Source organism: Thunnus maccoyii, chromosome 3, assembly GCF_910596095.1.
Source record: "Thunnus maccoyii chromosome 3, fThuMac1.1, whole genome shotgun sequence".
NCBI classification, from domain to species: Eukaryota; Metazoa; Chordata; class Actinopteri; order Scombriformes; family Scombridae; genus Thunnus; species Thunnus maccoyii.
The window spans coordinates 37,054,009-37,072,567 of NC_056535.1; the positions used below are offsets into that span (position 1 = coordinate 37,054,009).

Below are 18,559 nucleotides of genomic sequence, written 5' to 3' on the forward strand. Positions count from 1 at the left end.
TCTTCTTCACTCGTAGTTCAGACTCTTCTTCACTGGTAGTTCAGACTCTTCTTCACTGGTAGTTCAGACTCTTCTTCACTGGTTGTTCAGACTCTTCTTCACTGGTAGTTCAACCTCTTCTTCACTGGTAGTTCAGACTCTTCTTCACTGGTAGTTCAGACTCTTCTTCACTGGTTGTTCAGCCTCTTCTTCACTGGTTGTTCAGACTCTTCTTCACTGGTAGTTCAGACTCTTCTTCACTGGTAGTTCAACCTCTTCTTCACTGGTAGTTCAGACTCTTCTTCACTGGTTGTTCAGACTCTTCTTCACTGGTTGTTCAGCCTCTTCTTCACTGGTAGTTTAGACTCTTCTTCACTGGTAGTTCAGACTCTTCTTCACTGGTAGTTCAGCCTCTTCTTCACTGGTAGTTCAGACTCTTCTTCACTGGTAGTTCAGCCTCTTCTTCACTGGTAGTTCAGACTCTTCTTCACTGGTAGTTCAGACTCTTCTTCACTGGTTGTTCAGACTCTTCTCCACTGGTTGTTCAGACTCTTCTTCACTGGTTGTTCAGACTCTTCTTCACTGGTTGTTCAGCCTCTTCTTCACTGGTAGTTCAGACTCTTCTTCACTGGTAGTTCAGACTCTTCTTCACTGGTTGTTCAGACTCTTCTTGATCAAACTGCTCCAGTTCTCTCTGGTTTGATGGCTGCCGTCTCCCAGCTGCAGGTTTCAACTCTTTCCACAGATGTTCAGCAGGATTCAGATCAGGACTCAAAGCAGCCGCTTCAGAACGCTCCAACGTTTTCTTCTCATCCTCTCTTGGCTGCTTTCTGATGTATGTTTGGGGTCATTATCCTGCTGGAAGACTCATGACCTGCGACTAAGACTCAGCTTTCTGACACTGAGCTGCATGTTTCTCTCCAAAATACCTTGATAGTCTTCTGATTTCATTGTGCTGCACAGATTCACGAAGCAGCAAAGCAACATCCTCCATGTTTCACAGTAGTCATGCTGTTCTTTTCTTTGAAGGCTTCATCTTTTCTTCTGTAAACATCTGGGTTGGTGTGATTTACCAAAAAGCTCTAATTTAGTTTCATCTGTCCAAAGTACATTCTCCCAGAAGGACTGCAGCTTATCAACATGCATTTTGGCAAAGTCCAGTCTGGCTTTGTTGTGTCTCCCTCTTAGAAGTGGGGTCTTCCTGGGTCTTCTACCATGGAGCCCATTTTCATTCAGACAGTGACGGATGTTTCCACTTGAAACTGTTGTACCTTGAACTTGAAGATCAGCTTGGATCTGTATTGAAGTTTTCTTTGGTTCTTTCTCCACCATTCAAACAGTTTTCCTCTTGCGACCACGTCCAGAGATGTCGGCTGCAGCTCCATCAGCCTTAAACTTCTTAATAATATCGGCAGCAGTGGTCACAGGAACATCGAGCTCTTTGGAGATGATCTCGTAACCTTTACGTTGACCATGATTGGCTGTTACATTTCTTTTAATGTCGTCAGACCTTCTCAAACAGCAGAGTGAATCACTTTCTCCTTTTAAACTGGCTGCTGAGTGATTGAGAGACTGAAAACACACGTGATACTAATTAAAACTCAATAGTCTGCTTAAAGCATCAGTACAAATCAATTATTTCTTACAACTTCTAAATGGCACCAATAATATTGTCCAGATTATTTTAGAATGTCTTTGTAGAATAAACATGAATTCAGTTATTTTCACAACTTTTTTGTTTTGTTCCACCGCAAACCAAACAGACTGCACTGATAATAAAATATCTTTTAATCTCAACACTGTTCAGGGCAAATGGTGCAAAATTTTTAAAAAATGCAAGCGCGCATGGCGAGTAAGATTAAAATGTTCACCGTGGCAAATTAAAAGTAGGTGATACTGAATTCCTCCTGCATTGCAGTTTTGATATAAATAAGATCCTGTTACACCGTCTGCCTGCTATAAACAAGCGTATCGTCCTGGTTCATTATTTAGAAACACAATTTTCTCCCCATAAATGTTTGATTTGGAACAATAAAGATATTACAAAGAAAACATTGTTTATTGATAAGTGGGTTAAAAATGAATTATTGTCGGTGACGCAGTTATTGACCCTCTATTGCATGAATTATTACTTAAAAATCATAAAAATGTTTTAATGTGTTTTTATAACTTAAAATGACTTAAATAATTGAAATATTTGAAAATTCAAAACATTTTTTAAGGGGGGTAGTTGGTAAATTGTTGCCATATGGCAACAATGCACAACTGTGGAAAGTACCATAAAATCTAATTATTATTATATTATTATATATTATTATTATTCTATAAAAACATCTTTTTACTGAAAACAAGACTAAACAAATCCAACTTATACTTAATGAAATGTATAACCCAATACTTTCAATTTCACTTGGACTGTATGGTAATAATAACATCGTAATAATCATCCAGGTTCACGTCAACATCTTCCTCTTCATCACTGCCCGCTGGCTCATCTTCACTGGTGGAAGATCTTCGTTCTCTTTCCCTCTAGAAGAATCTGACTCGCATGTTATGAAAGCAGCATAATGCTAATAACTGACTAGACATCAAAAGTACTGTAAAGCATCTACGATATATTATCTTCTGGGAAGAAGAAGAAAATGTTTTTGCTAAAACTGTTTTATTGGCTTATTGACACAAAAGTAGACCAACATGTAATTTGAGCAGAATATCACTATTCCCTCTGTTAAAACTGTGATTTCCTGTGGTTACAAAATATCTGAAATTACAAAATATAAATAAAAATAATGTTTGTTTTCCTTTTAAATGTAATCAGACGTTGTAAACATAGTCTCAGAGTAGCCTAGTGCTAAAAATAAAGTCAGTTACAGTCCAACAGGCTGAATGCACACAGATTCATTTTACCATTTTACAGAAAACTTATCATGTCTAAACTGGTTTAAATGTTTTTCTTAAAGGATTTTTGGCTAAATATTAAACGATTAGTCAACTTTGGGAGCCCTCAGATCATGACTTCCTCAGTGTCGATGTCCGTAGAAAATGGACGTGCAAACAGGATTCTCTGGTAATGTGATCTGATCAATTACTTGTCCTATCAAAGTAAAAGATCCCACTTGAATGGGTGGATGGATTTTATATTACTGCCTTTTAGTAAAACTGACATTAAGTAGCTGTTGCTACATATGGCAACACAATGCAATAGAAGGTTAAATGAAACTGGTTTCTATGAACTTATAGAGAATTTCTCAGGAAATAAAGAATTTCAAGAAAAGAAATTGCAGTTATCTTTGATACCTTCTGGTCTTTTGAGATTAATACAAGGAAATAAAACATTTGATGTGAATTTAAATGTAACCTTATGTTAGATGGTATATGTGTCACAGACAGTAAATGTACTAATAATCCTCTTAGGCGTCCACAAATCCTCCTGCCAGTTATTTTACTCTCTAGATGTGAAGTCAGTTTCAATAATAAATATTATATTGCCAATAAAACCAGAGAAGTTTCACTCAGAATAATACACTTGATTTTTCCTGTGAACCAGCTGCTTCAGGATTCAGGAACGATGTTGATTGAAAGTGTTTTGCAATAAAGAAACTGAGACCATCTGTCATTCATTGTATGATTGCCTATGTACAAAACTATTTTGATTAGATATAGAGTATATGTTTAAGATGATGACGGGTTCAACAATTCATTTAGAAAAAAGAGAAATTATATTTTTGATGGTAAGAATGATATCGATTGTAAAAGTGTTCATTTTGAACCTTTTTATCTTATATGGAAAATATGACACTCACAAATGCAAATGGACTAAAAAGAAACCACACATATAATTCAAAATATAAAAAATCAGACACTATATTGAAACATTATATGGGCTGAAGAATAATAAAGCAATTAAAACATAAAGATAAAGATTTAAATATTTAATGTGTGTACAGTTCTGTCATCTCATGTTTTTTTATATTTGTGTGTTTCTGTTTTGGTTGAAGATGATCATATAGTTTAAACATGATACAATAAAAAATAAATAAAATAAAAATCCTTGTTGTATGCGCCCCACTGCACATGCGCAGTAGTGTTTCTCTGCTGGCCCCGCCCACGAGTTCCGCTCGGCCCATGGACTTTACGTAGTGGTGACGTCACTGATTTTAAAATCGCTTTTCACGGCTCGAGGAAAGTTTTACAAATATAAAACCTCCGAGAATCAAAACTTCATACTAGAAAGATTCATAATTGAGCTTGTTGTCCGCTGGAGGCGTTTTACAGCAGTTTTACAGACGTCTCTGTTATAATGGCGGTCTATGGGCCGCGGGGGGAGGGAGGGGGGAGGAGGGGGTCGCTGCAATACCGCGAGTGGCCGCTGGAGGACGCAGGCGGCAGGCTGAGCAGCATCCAGCGACAGATGCTGCCGGCGAGCGGCTGACGCAAAGCCGAGCAGCGGGCCAGAGAGCGGGCTTCACAGAGCCGCCGGAGCCGCTTTGTTCAACCAGCGGGCTGAGGCGGACACAGCGGAGCCGCTGGGCCGGTTTACCGCCTGAATGTTCGGGATACCGTTTATACCGGCGACTGGAAACTAGTAATCCGCCAGGATATATCGATAAGGGATCGGCAGTTGGAGGGGATCGATGTAATTTTTGTCAGGAAAGTAAAATGGAGACCGCCGGCCGCTCCCGGAGACCATAGAGCGACAGTCAGGTAAGGCTTCCCCACCTGAACACGCTCAGCAGCGGCTAACTGCAGAGCTAACACCGCTTTAAATTATCGAAATGTCCCGACGCATTTCTCTCCGCAGCGGCTCCTGCACACGGTCCTTCCTCCGGAGAGAAGGTCCGACCAGACTCCATTCAAACATCTGACAGTCCGAACTACCCGCAGCCTGAACCCGGTTAGCTGCCCGTCCCGGTCTGCCTCATGGCTGTTTATCGAGTTTCAGGGTCAACGGCTTCAATCGGCGCACATATAATTCACCTAAAATGAGTTTATTTCAGTAGATGCTAGTTAACCTTTCCGACGTGCCACCGCCCTGCGTGCAAACTGCAGACCAACCGACGGTAAAAGTTTCGAATATCTAAAAACTAACGATGTTCTGCAGTAAATAACGTGTCCAGATGTAAAGGTCGGTGTCAGTAGGCGGTGTGGAAGCCGCTCCAGGCCGCGCTGGAGTGGCAGATTTCTGGCTGGAGTTCGGTCGGAGAGTCTCTGCAGCTGCAGCAGCTGTCGGACAGATGTTTCCTCCCGTTAAATTCACATCCAATAACGTTTGTGTTCAACTCGGAGAATAAACGGAAATATCACATTTGAACTAAGATTACAGAAACATAAATGGCAACAGCGAACGCAACGTCATAATAAAAAGCTCTCTGACCTTATACAGTTCACCTGACTTCAATGACGTCACATACACCTGTCTTAACCACACAGCTGCATAAACAGGTTCATGTGTTTGTGTGATTTCAGGAGCTGCGGCACATTTAGAGCTGGATTTATGTTTCTTTTGTTCCAAACGACATAAACAAATAATGTAAACAACTCATAAAACACTATGAGGCTGACGTCATCATGGGGGTGTGGCCATAATTACAGAGAAACTGTAGATGATAATATTTCAAATCAAAAGGTAGTAGGAAGGTAAATGTTCATCCAGTGGCTTCTGATGGAGCTGATAACCGTCAGACATCATCAATAAACCTCCATAAGTCTGTTTAGAAACCAGCAGGTCATCTGCTAACAGCTGATCACATGTTAAAGGCAGAGTCACTGGAGGAAACTAAACACCTGAACAAGTACATCCCTCCCTCCTGCTCCGTCAGAAGCTCCGCCCCCCAAAACTCATGGACGCGCATTGCCATGGCAACGACCAAAAGAGAAATATGGCGGACTCCATAGTGATGTGTCAGTTGCATGGATGTATAATAAGAGCTGATGCGGCGGCGTTCAGCCTGGCGGCCAGTTTCTCCCAGAGGTCACTGCAGCATTATGATTAATAACGGTTTTACCCGGACAGACCGCCGTTATAACGGAGACGTCTGTAAACTGCTGGCAGGACGCGTCTTTCTATTATGACCTTTGATCCATGGAGGTTTTATATTTATAAGAGCCGAGAAAAGTGATTTAAAAATCTGTGACGTCATCACAATGTAAAGTCTATGGCGAGAACTTGTGGGCGGGGCCAGCGGGGGAAACACTGCTGAGCATATTCAGTGCGCCGCACAACGCGGAAGCTAGAAACTGTTTTTGGTGTATGCGACTGAATGGCCGCCATTTTTAGTCCAGTTATTACACATCCAGCTGTTATTATACATCCAGCTGTTATTATACATCCAGCTGTTATTACACATCCAGCTGTTATTACACATCCAGCTGTTATTATACATCCAGCTGTTATTACACATCCAGCTGTTATTACACATCCAGTTATTATACATCCAGCTGTTATTATACATCCAGCTGTTATTACACATCCAGTTATTATACATCCAGCTGTTATTATACATCCAGCTGTTATTACACATCCAGTTATTATACATCCAGCTGTTATTACACATCCAGTTATTACACATCCAGCTGTTATTACACATCCAGCTGTTATTATACATCCAGTTATTATACATCCAGTTATTATACATCCAGCTGTTATTATACATCCAGCTGTTATTATACATCCAGTTATTATACATCCAGTTATTATACATCCAGTTATTATACATCCAGCTGTTATTATACATCCAGCTGTTATTACACATCCAGCTGTTATTATACATCCAGTTATTACACATCCAGTTATTACACATCCAGCTGTTATTATACATCCAGTTATTACACATCCAGCTGTTATTACACATCCAGCTGTTATTACACATCCAGTTATTATACATCCAGCTGTTATTATACATCCAGCTGTTATTATACATCCAGTTATTACACATCCAGCTGTTATTACACATCCAGTTATTACACATCCAGCTGTTATTACACATCCAGTTATTACACATCCAGCTGTTATTACACATCCAGTTATTATACATCCAGCTGTTATTATACATCCAGCTGTTATTATACATCCAGTTATTACACATCCAGCTGTTATTACACATCCAGTTATTACACATCCAGCTGTTATTACACATCCAGTTATTACACATCCAGCTGTTATTACACATCCAGCTGTTATTATACATCCAGTTATTACACATCCAGCTGTTATTACACATCCAGTTATTACACATCCAGCTGTTATTACACATCCAGTTATTACACATCCAGCTGTTATTACACATCCAGTTATTACACATCCAGCTGTTATTACACATCCAGTTATTATACATCCAGCTGTTATTATACATCCAGCTGTTATTACACATCCAGTTATTATACATCCAGCTGTTATTATACATCCAGTTATTACACATCCAGCTGTTATTATACATCCAGTTATTACACATCCAGCTGTTATTATACATCCAGCTGTTATTACACATCCAGCTGTTATTACACATCCAGTTATTACACATCAAGCTGTTATTACACATCCAGTTATTACACATCCAGCTGTTATTACACATCCAGTTATTACACATCCAGCTGTTATTACACATCCAGTTATTATACATCCAGCTGTTATTATACATCCAGCTGTTATTATACATCCAGCTGTTATTACACATCCAGTTATTATACATCCAGCTGTTATTACACATCCAGCTGTTATTATACATCCAGCTGTTATTATACATCCAGTTATTATACATCCAGCTGTTATTATACATCCAGTTATTATACATCCAGTTATTATACATCCAGCTGTTAGTATACATCCAGTTATTACACATCCAGCTGTTATTATACATCCAGCTGTTATTACACATCCAGTTATTACACATCCAGCTGTTATTATACATCCAGTTATTACACATCCAGCTGTTATTACACATCCAGTTATTACACATCCAGCTGTTATTATACATCCAGTTATTACACATCCAGCTGTTATTACACATCCAGCTGTTATTATACATCCAGTTATTACACATCCAGCTGTTATTATACATGCAGCTGTTATTATACATCCAGCTGTTATTACACATCCAGTTATTATACATCCAGCTGTTATTATACATCCAGTTATTACACATCCAGCTGTTATTACACATCCAGTTATTACACATCCAGCTGTTATTACACATCCAGCTGTTATTATACATCCAGTTATTATACATCCAGCTGTTATTATACATCCATTGATTGATTGATTGATTGATTGATTGATTGATTGGTTAATAAGCTGATATGTGTGTGATTCTGCTGCGTGGTGTCGTGTTCGTTCGGTGGGAAGCAGTAAAGCTTTGTGTTCACGTCTGTGTGGAAGCAGCTTCTGATCCTTCGTCTCTGTTTCAAAGCCGACAGACACAGAGGGGGGAGGGGAGGACATGACGCCCCCCCCCCCCACAGAGAGGAATAAACCAGCTGTGTCCCACTTCCCCCCAACAACACAAACACATCATGATTATTGATTTATTGGTTCATCTTTCACTCAACAAAATAAATCCAAATATCATTGATGATATTTACTGCAAACATCTGTCCAGTAATCCACAGGAAGTTCATCAGCAACCGTTCTGATAAACAATCATCAATTTAGTCACTTTTAGAGTGAAAATCAAATCTTTTCTGCTTTTCTTTGTCACACAAAAGTAAACTGAATATTTTCTGTTCTGGACTTTTGATCAAACTAAACAAAATATTTAAAGACGAGAATAAACATTTGAATATAAATCAGTTAAAGGATTAATTGATAAAATAATCAGCAGATGAATAAATAATGAAAATCAGGGTTAGTTTGATATGAGATGATCAGTGATACTGAGATAGTCTGTTAATCAATCAGTTAATCAATCAGCAACTGTTTTCATAATTAAATCATCCTTTTAGTCATTTTTTAAAGGAAAAAACCAGAAAAGGTTTCAGCTTCTCAGACGTGAAGCTTTTCTGTCGTTTTTATGAGATTTGAAGACTTTTTAAACTTATTTCTGACATTTTATAGACAAACGATCCAGAAAATGAACGGCGGGTTAATTGATAATGAAAATAATTATTATTAATCTTGAAACCGTCTCACTGCATCTATGACAAAACTATTACAGCAGGAAACGCTGTCAATCATTATTATTGAACGTCAGAAGGATGATCAATGATTAATCTATATGACTTTACAAAGTTCAGGATCAAATGAAAAGATCATTAACAGGGAAATAAAAACCTCAATAAACAGTTAATATTTTACTCATGAAGAAGAAACTTTATTCAGTTTCAGCTTGTAAACGTGATCAATAATAATATTTAAATACTTTCATTTCTCTCGTCATTATTTTGACTTCGGAACATCATCACATGTTATGAAATAAGCAAACGAAGGTTTTGATGGTTTAATAAAGCACTGGTGATACTGGTCTCCCAACTGGTTTCTATCCAGTAAACAGCCCGTCTGTACTTTTCCAGATCACAAGGTGTCATACGTTGATGATGTCAGAGGTCAGAGGTCAGCCCCCGCCCCCCCCACCTCCCCCCCTCCCGAACAACATCAGAGTCCAACAGTGTAAAGTGACTCAGACGATCAATAATCAACCATTATGACCAGTCTGACCAGTCTGTTAATGATTAAACCGTCCAGACGATAAGACGACAACAGAAGAAGACTGTAAGAGATCATCTGTAGCTGAGACTAACGATCATATCTCTTAATTAATCTGCCAGTTATCTTCTCTATTAATAAACTAATCGATTGACTGATTGACGGACTGATCAGTTATATTAACGACTAAAATGATTCATTGATTATTAAATGACAGAATACAGTTTATTGTTGTTGTGATTGATCTTGTATAAGAGATGTTATTGATCAGGCTCAACAGTTCAGACAGATTTGAGTCTCAATGATCAGTTCATTGATTAGTTGATCATCAGAATTATTTGAAAAAGTCCAAAGTCTCTGATTGCAGCTCGTTAAATGTGTCTTTAGTCTCTGTGACAGTAAACTGACGTCGTCTTTGGGAAACATTGATCAACATTTTATGGACCAAACTAATCAATTAATCTAGAAACTGATTGATAATGAGGTGACGGCGATGTGTCAGTAGCGGTCTGGAGATTTCTACGTCAGTGCTTCTCTTTACTTCGCTGAGTGTAAACGTGTGTGCACGTCGGTTCTATTGGATGCCGTTAGACTGTCTGGTGTTTCAGTTTTTTTGTCCACCCCCCCTCTCAGGACCTGCTTTGATTTAAACATCTACATCGTCTTCATGTAACGAGTCTTTAATAACGTCTCTGCTGGTTTTCCCTCCTCACAGTTTGGTTTCCTTCCTTCTTATTGTTGTCGTGTTTCCTTCCTTCACACTCGGCTGCAGCAGCGACACAAACACATCGACATCCAGTCTGTTATTGTGGGAGTCTGGGAAAAGGTTTAAACTGGGAAAAGGTTTAAACTGGGAAAAGGTTTAAACTGGGACGTCCCCGCGGCTCAACAAAGACGTCTCAGTTTATAACAGAGACTCTGTGCTGTCTCACTGCCTCTGCTGTCATGCAAATACGACCAGTCAGACTCACAAAAGCTTCATCAGTATTGAGAAATAAAGAAAATTTATTCATCCTGGAGTCAGATTTAAGATTTAAAGTTGAGGTTATTTAATACCAGAGAAGGAAGAAGTCCTCAGATCCTTTACTTAAGTAAAAGTACCAATACAGCCAAGTAAAAATACTCCATTACAATCCTGGAGGATTGAACCAGTGACCTCACTCCTCTAACCTTTAGTTCACCACTGCCTTCTCCTCCGTAGGTTTATATAATTTACACATTTAATCTGTCAGTGATTTGTGTGCTGATCCGTCTCCCTCGCCTTGTTAACTGAGGCAGTGAAGACTCCTTTATATTCTTCATCGTTCCATCAGCAGGTTTGTTGTGCTGCTGAGAAGATCACTGCTGTTTATATCCTCCGTGCACGGCGAGATCATCGAAGCCTGGTTCGAGTTAACGTTGATGAGATACAGCTGCATTGTGTTAACCCTCCTTTACACCAACTGGAACCTGGTGCTGGTTCACAGTGAACCTACTGAGAACCAGTTTGCTTTTCGACAGGCTGGAGAGTAAAGTCGCCTCCGGTTTCCTAGCAACGCTAACTTCAACCACTTCATACTGTAACATAGTGGGCAGCGATAACGCACCGTAACGCTGGTTGCCACCCGCCATGAAACAATAAAAGCAGGAGAAGAAGAACTTTAAACACAACAACAATGGCGGACTACATTACCATCTAAGCCATGTTCACTGCAGACTGTCGACTCAATGAACCATTAAGTATAACATCAATACACTGAAGACAGACTGTATCACATCATAATAATAGTAATAATAACTTTAATTAAGTAGCAACTTTCATTAAAGAAATGCAACTCAAAGTGCTTTACAGCACAATAAATTACATGCAGCAAGTGCTTCACATGAAAAAAGACATAAAAACATGGATACGAACGGATACGAGCGGTTACAAACGGATACGAACGGACACGAACGGATACGAACGGACACGAACGGACATGAACGGTTACGAACTGTTACGAACGGATACGAACGGATACGAACGGTTACGAACGGTTAAGAACGGTTAAGAACGGATACGAACGGTTACGAACGGTTAAGAACGGTTAAGAACGGATACGAACGGTTCCGAACGGTTTCGAACGGATACGAACGGATACGAACGGTTAAGAACGGATACGAACAGTTACGAACGGTTTCGAACGGATACGAACGGATACGAACGGTTACGAACGGTTACGAACGGTTACGAACGGATACGAACGGTTACGAACGGTTAAGAACGGATACGAACGGTTACGAACGGTTACGAACGGATACGAACGGTTACGAACGGTTACGAACGGATACGAACGGTTACGAACGGTTACGAACGGATACGAACGGATACGAACGGTTACGAACGGATACGAACGGTTACGAACGGATACGAACGGATACGAACGGTTACGAACGGTTAAGAACGGATACGAACGGTTACGAACGGTTACGAACGGATACGAACGGTTACGAACGGTTACGAACGGATACGAACGGATACGAACGGTTACGAACGGATACGAACTGTTACGAACGGATACGAACGGATACGAACGGTTACGAACGGATACGAACGGTTACGAACGGTTAAGAACGGATACGAACGGTTACGAACGGTTACGAACGGATACGAACGGTTACGAACGGTTCCGAACGGTTTCGAACGGATACGAACGGATACGAACGGTTACGAACGGTTAAGAACGGATACGAACGGTTACGAACGGTTTCGAACGGATACGAACGGATACGAACGGTTACGAACGGTTAAGAACGGTTAAGAACGGATACGAACGGTTACAAACGGTTAAGAACGGTTAAGAACGGATACGAACGGTTACGAACGGTTACGAACGGATACGAACGGTTAAGAACGGTTACGAACGGTTACGAACGGTTACGAACGGATACGAACGGTTACGAACGGTTAAGAACGGATACGAACGGTTACGAACGGTTACGAACGGATACGAACGGTTACGAACGGTTACGAACGGTTAAGAACGGATACGAACGGTTACGAACGGTTAAGAACGGATACGAACGGTTACGAACGGATACGAACGGTTAAGAACGGATACGAACGGTTACGAACGGATACGAACGGTTACGAACGGTTAAGAACGGATACGAACGGTTACGAACGGTTACGAACGGATACGAACGGTTACGAACGGTTACGAACGGTTACGAACGGATACGAACGGTTACGAACGGTTAAGAACGGTTACGAACGGATACGAACGGATACGAACGGTTACGAACGGTTACGAACTGATACGAACTGTTACGAACGGTTACGAACGGATATGAACGGATACGAACTGTTACGAATGTTTATGAATGTTCAAATTAGCAGCCAATCAATTGATCACCATGGGTTTTTTGGCTGCTGTCTGGTGCTAATTTCGTGGTTCCTTCACATCTCCAAAACACGTCGCAGCAAATTTCCAAACAGTTATTTGGATGAACTGGCCACATATTGAGAATCTACATCGTTACTTTCTCACCTGAAAAAATATGAAAACTTAATAAAGTGACATATTAACAGCTTTTAGCCTGGCTCAGAATCTCTGCCAGAGATTTGTTTTTGGTTGGTCCTGATAGTCCCGCCCCCCCTGCTCCTCCTGTAAGCGCTTCTATCTTCTAGACCAGCAAAGAGTTGGTTCCACTCTGGAACCAGTTTGTCTTGTCGAGAGCCGGTTGTTTGGCTGTTGGAATGTGAAGAACTGGTTTGAGATTAGACACCGGCTCTGAACCGGCCTCCTGCTTTGGGGTGTTAGTGGAACGGTTTGAGTCTTTGATTCAAGCCGAGCTGCACATAACGAAACGGAATGATAACGTACTGATGATGTCATCACGTCTTCTGACTGTGTTGTGTCTCTCTGTCCTCAGCGGTTCCTCCTGCTGCTTCTGTTAGCAGCACTTCTGCAGAGCTCGCCCCCCCACCCCCCATCTGAGGAGACATCATGTCAGCGGCTCAGACCCAGAAGGAGGGCGGCGAGGCGGGCTGGGGCTGCCTGGAGGCTCTGGGTCTCAGTCAGAAGGAGCTGGTCCTGGCCGAGGCCCTGCAGATGGAGTACGACGCCCTCTCCAGACTCAAGCAGGACCAGAGTGGCACCCAGACCGGGACCATGACCGGCCAGGCTGGCTCCAGAACCGCCAGCCAGACCCGCTCCAAGAGCCCGGTACCCTCCATCGAACGGCCCCACCTTGCCCCCAACCAGCCCCACCCTGCTCCCACGGGAGGAGGCCTACAGAGGGGCCTCTCTGGATCTGACTCCTCCCTGAACCAGCCTGGAGGGTCCCAGTCTCCGTGCTCCCCCCCAGCCAGGGTGCCCCCCCCTCAGGGAGGCTTCAAAGACTCCCTGTACATCCTGGACAGCCTCGGGGACTCACATGGATCTGGGTCAGGGTTTCTACCTAAAGGCTTCCCCTCTCTTCCAGACGACGTGCCCCCAGCCATCCCACCGAGAAACCCCCTCCCCCCGTTGTCAGGGCCCGAGAACCCCCCCTTCCTACCCCCACGGGGGTCTGTCGCACCTCGTGACGTCAACCTGTTCACGCCTGACGTGGATCGGCCCAAAGTGAGCTCCGGGGAGCTGAACTACGACAACATCAATGACTCACTGTCCCGCCTCAACGGCCAGCAGGGGCCCCGAGGTCGCAGGGTCAACGGGGACCAATCAGGGAAGCCCGTGGCTCGGAGTAAGACCCTCCCCCCTCAGGTCCCTCCCAGGACTTACGTCCCGGTTCCCAAGAGCAACAAGAACCAGCGGCGGGTTTCTGCAGACCCGGTGAGAACCCGTACATTTCTCTGGTTGCTGTGACAACTGAGTGGTGTTCACTGCCTATAATATACAGCCATGTGATGTCATTATGATGTCACGTGTTCATTAGTCACTCCCTCCAGGATTTCACAGGTTTTCTTGGTTATTGTGGCCAACAAATTACAATACAGTTTGCATGTTTGCAAAATCAAACATTTTTGGCCACAATAATCACAAAATAACTGCTGGAGGGATCAATAAACACATCAATACAGACCCGCAACAACTTCCTCTAAATAAAAGACTAAAACCAAAGTTAGCAGGTTTCCTGGTTAGAACCAGGAACGATCTGACTGAAGAGTTAATATCAGACTCACTGCAGCTCGTATTCAGACGGTTCTGACGTCTCCAGCTGTGTGTGAATAAACAAACATTTCCTCCCGGCTCTCTGCCGGCGTGTTGAAACTGATCATGGTCACAGTTTGACAGTGAACACGCCGTCAGCGGTCTGACCGGTCGGACCAGCTGGAAACAACAACAGCAACACGACTGACAGCAGGAAGGAGACTCGGAGTCACTGACGGGTTCAGAACTGCTGACTGACCAGCAAAAACTGGTGTTTACTGATGTAGTGAAGTAAACAACAACAAAAGCTCTGTTTGTGTTATTTTCTCAGTAAAGTGGCTCCAGCAGAGTTTCACTCTACGCTAATAAAACAACAAACACAGCAACACAGGATATACTGTTAATCAATAAACAACAATCACAGACACATATCAGGATATACTGTTAATCAATAAACAACAATCACAGACACATATCAGGATATACTGTTAATCAATAAACAACAATCACAGACACATATCAGGATATACTGTTCATCAATAAACAACAATCAGCAACACATATCAGGATATACTGTTAATCAATCAATAAACAAAAATCAGTGTACATATATACAGATATATTTATATATGTATATAAATTATATACATATATAAATATATATATATACATTATATGTATTTAATTTTTTATATATATATAATTTTTAGATATAAATAATATAACTATATATATGAGACATATTCACTCATGTATGTGACCAGATGTTTTATAATATATGAAGAAATATTATCAGCTGTCATTATAAATATGATGAAATACTTAAAGGTTAAAGTTAAAGCTATAAATAAATGTAGGAATTATCATAGGGGACTTTTTTAAGAAGATCAGAGATATTTCTGTCTCATGATGTGAAACATTAAATGTAGCTGAAGCCTGATGATGTTTATGTTTCCTGCTCATCATCGATCATGTGATTAAACCGTCTAATTAAACTCAGAGTGACATTTACATGAACTTTATTGATCATTTTATTATATTTTATGAGACACTGAGCTGCATTTTAAGTCATTTTAAGTCATTTTAAGTCATTTTAAGTCTTAACTTTGAAACAATTTACTTTTGTCTCCAGAGTTTAAACTGACTTTGATGTATTTGGACTTTTTGCAGAGACTGTTAGTGAATAAAGTGTCAGGTGATCATCGTGATATCTTTACCCAGCAGCAGCAGCAGCCGCAGCAGCAGCAGCAGCAGCAGCAGCAGCAGCAGCAGCAGCTCTGAATCCTGCTGACACAGTGAAACAGATCGTTTCCTGCTGCAGTTTTATGACTTTATGGTGTTTTGATAAGCAGCTCACATTTCCTCACTGACGCCCACCGAGTTAAAAACACTTTAACACGGTCAAACATGAGAGACGGTTAGCGATGCGGTAGTCCTGAGACTAGAGCTCGGCTCTGGGAATACTGTCCTCTGATTGGTCGGTTCTGTGTGTGATTGACAGGTGTCTCTGGGCTCCAGGATGAACGGGTTCGGATACGAACTGTTCCAAGTGTCTGAGGAGAGAGACGAGGAGGTGGCGGCTTTCTGCCACATGCTGGATGTGTGAGTCACACACACACACACATATATACACACATATATACACACATATAAACACACACACACACACACATACACACATATATATACACACATATAAACACACACACACACACACATACATACACACATATATACACATATATACACATATATACACACATATAAACACACACACACACACACATACACACATATATACAAACATATAAACACACACACACACATACACACACACACACACATACACACATATAAACACACACACACACACACACATACACACATATATACACACATATAAACACACACACACACACATACACACACACACACACACACACACACACACATATAAACACACACACACACATACACACACACATACACACATACACACATATATACACACATATAAATACACACACACACACGCACACATACATACATACACACGCATACACATACACACACACATATACGCGCACATACACACACATACATACACGCACGCACACACACATACATACACACACACATATAAACACACACACACACACACATACACACATATATACACACATATAAATACACGCACACACTTATATACACACATACACACACACACACACACACATACACACTTATATACACACATATAAACACACGCACACACTTATGTACACATACACACACACACACACATAGACACATATATTTACACACATGTACACACACATATACACACACACATATACACACACACACACGCACACACACTTAATCAATAATCAATAAAATAATCAACAGATTGATCAATAATGAAAATAATTGTTGCAGCTGTAGTCATGACAACAGATCAGCTGTTTGTTCTCAGTATGTTTAGTTTATTTCATTTTAATTTATTATATGTGCAGGACAAACACACGACATCTACAGATCAATACATACAAATGTTCACATTAATGAGCATGACATCATCACTCCCTCCAGGAAACTGTCCTATCACATCACAATAATTACCTCAAATTTAAGAAATCTCCACAACTTCTCTGCATGAAACGTCTGAATCAGCAGCTGTTTGTGGTTTGGACCAATCGTGGCGTTTGGTGTGGCGACAAATCTCACCTGCCAACAAACACGATGCCATAGACGAGCAAAACTGTTCCCAAATGTTCCCAAATGTTCCCGAATGTTCCCAAATGTTCCCAAATGTTCCCAGATGAGGTTTGATTCAGTGAGTCAGGAGACATAATCTGCCTCAAACATCAAACTAGATAAATATTCTAATTTGCTGCTGATGTTGAGCTGAAAGTTTATTTAATAAAAGTTATAAATGGAACTCAAGTACAGTATTTTCTGTTTTACAGAACGTTGAGTCCTCATGGTTCTCATGTTCAGCTGTGTTGTTTCTGTGATCTGCAGGAAGTCGTTACATACGACTCTTCATTTTCCTGAAATTTTACCACAAAGAGACATAAAACATCACAATTTTTGAGTAAAGCTGCTGCAGAATCAAACATTTTTGGCGTCAATAATCAGAAAAACACAGTGAAATCCTGGAGGGAGAGATATATGTAAACAAACAGAAGAAGATAGAAGAAGAACATTGGTTCCCAGAGTTCCTCTGATGTGAGGAGTGTAGTGTGAACATGCAGGTATAAAACACCTGCAGACGGTCACATGATCTTCTGCTTGAAGACCGTAGAAACGTCACTGACTGCCGTCCGTGTGTTTTCTCCGCAGCCTGCGTTCGGCGTACCCGCACAGCGACCGCTCCAAGAACGCCGGCTTCGTTTGGTCTCCGTCAGTCGGCCATGAGGAGCTGCATCAGGGTCTGGGCGTCAGCGTGAAGGTCACCATCATCAGCGAGCACTTCAGAGAGCCGCTCACCTTCACCTGCGACGGTAAGACGCCGCGTGTGGATGTCGGGTCTGTAGATGTGTGACACATCTACAGACAGAAATAACCTTCGGCGTGTCCTCGCTGTCTGTCAGGTTCGTCCACCGTGGACCTGCTGATCTATCAGACGCTGTGCTACGCGCAGGACGACCTGGATCACCTGGACGTGGACGACTACCTGCTGAAGGTCTGCGGACAGGACGAGTTCCTCCACAAGTAAGAACTCTGCCGTCTGTGCTGCTTTTGCTTCATTATCGTCCCTCAGATATCCTGAAGGTGTTTGTTCTGAGCTGATCATCAGAGCTGTTTTATCTCTTTACATTCATTT

General features: G+C 41.3%; 1 protein-coding gene across 1 annotated transcript; it reads left to right on the forward strand.

Annotated features, from left to right (window-relative positions):
• Positions 1 to 4,380: 4,380 nt before the first annotated feature.
• Positions 4,381 to 18,478, forward strand: LOC121894233 (phosphatidylinositol 4-phosphate 3-kinase C2 domain-containing subunit beta-like). Its single transcript, XM_042406681.1, has 5 exons — positions 4,381 to 4,683; positions 13,511 to 14,412; positions 16,232 to 16,332; positions 18,076 to 18,236; positions 18,327 to 18,478. The coding sequence occupies exons 2-5, from the start codon at positions 13,585 to 13,587 to the stop codon at positions 18,449 to 18,451; spliced, it is 1,215 nt and encodes a 404-aa protein (XP_042262615.1). The 5' UTR covers positions 4,381 to 4,683; positions 13,511 to 13,584; the 3' UTR covers positions 18,452 to 18,478.
• The last annotated feature ends 81 nt before the right edge of the window (positions 18,479 to 18,559 follow it).

What these genes read in the sequence shown, in the direction of transcription:
- LOC121894233 (XM_042406681.1), top strand. Translation starts at nt 13,585, where the DNA reads ATGTCAGCGGCTCAGACCCAGAAGGAGGGCGGCGAGGCGGGCTGGGGC. An exon ending in GGCGGGTTTCTGCAGACCCG is followed by an intron (nt 14,413 to 16,231) that starts GTGAGAACCCGT and finishes TGTGATTGACAG; the next exon opens with GTGTCTCTGGGCTCCAGGAT. An exon ending in GCTCACCTTCACCTGCGACG is followed by an intron (nt 18,237 to 18,326) that starts GTAAGACGCCGC and finishes GCTGTCTGTCAG; the next exon opens with GTTCGTCCACCGTGGACCTG.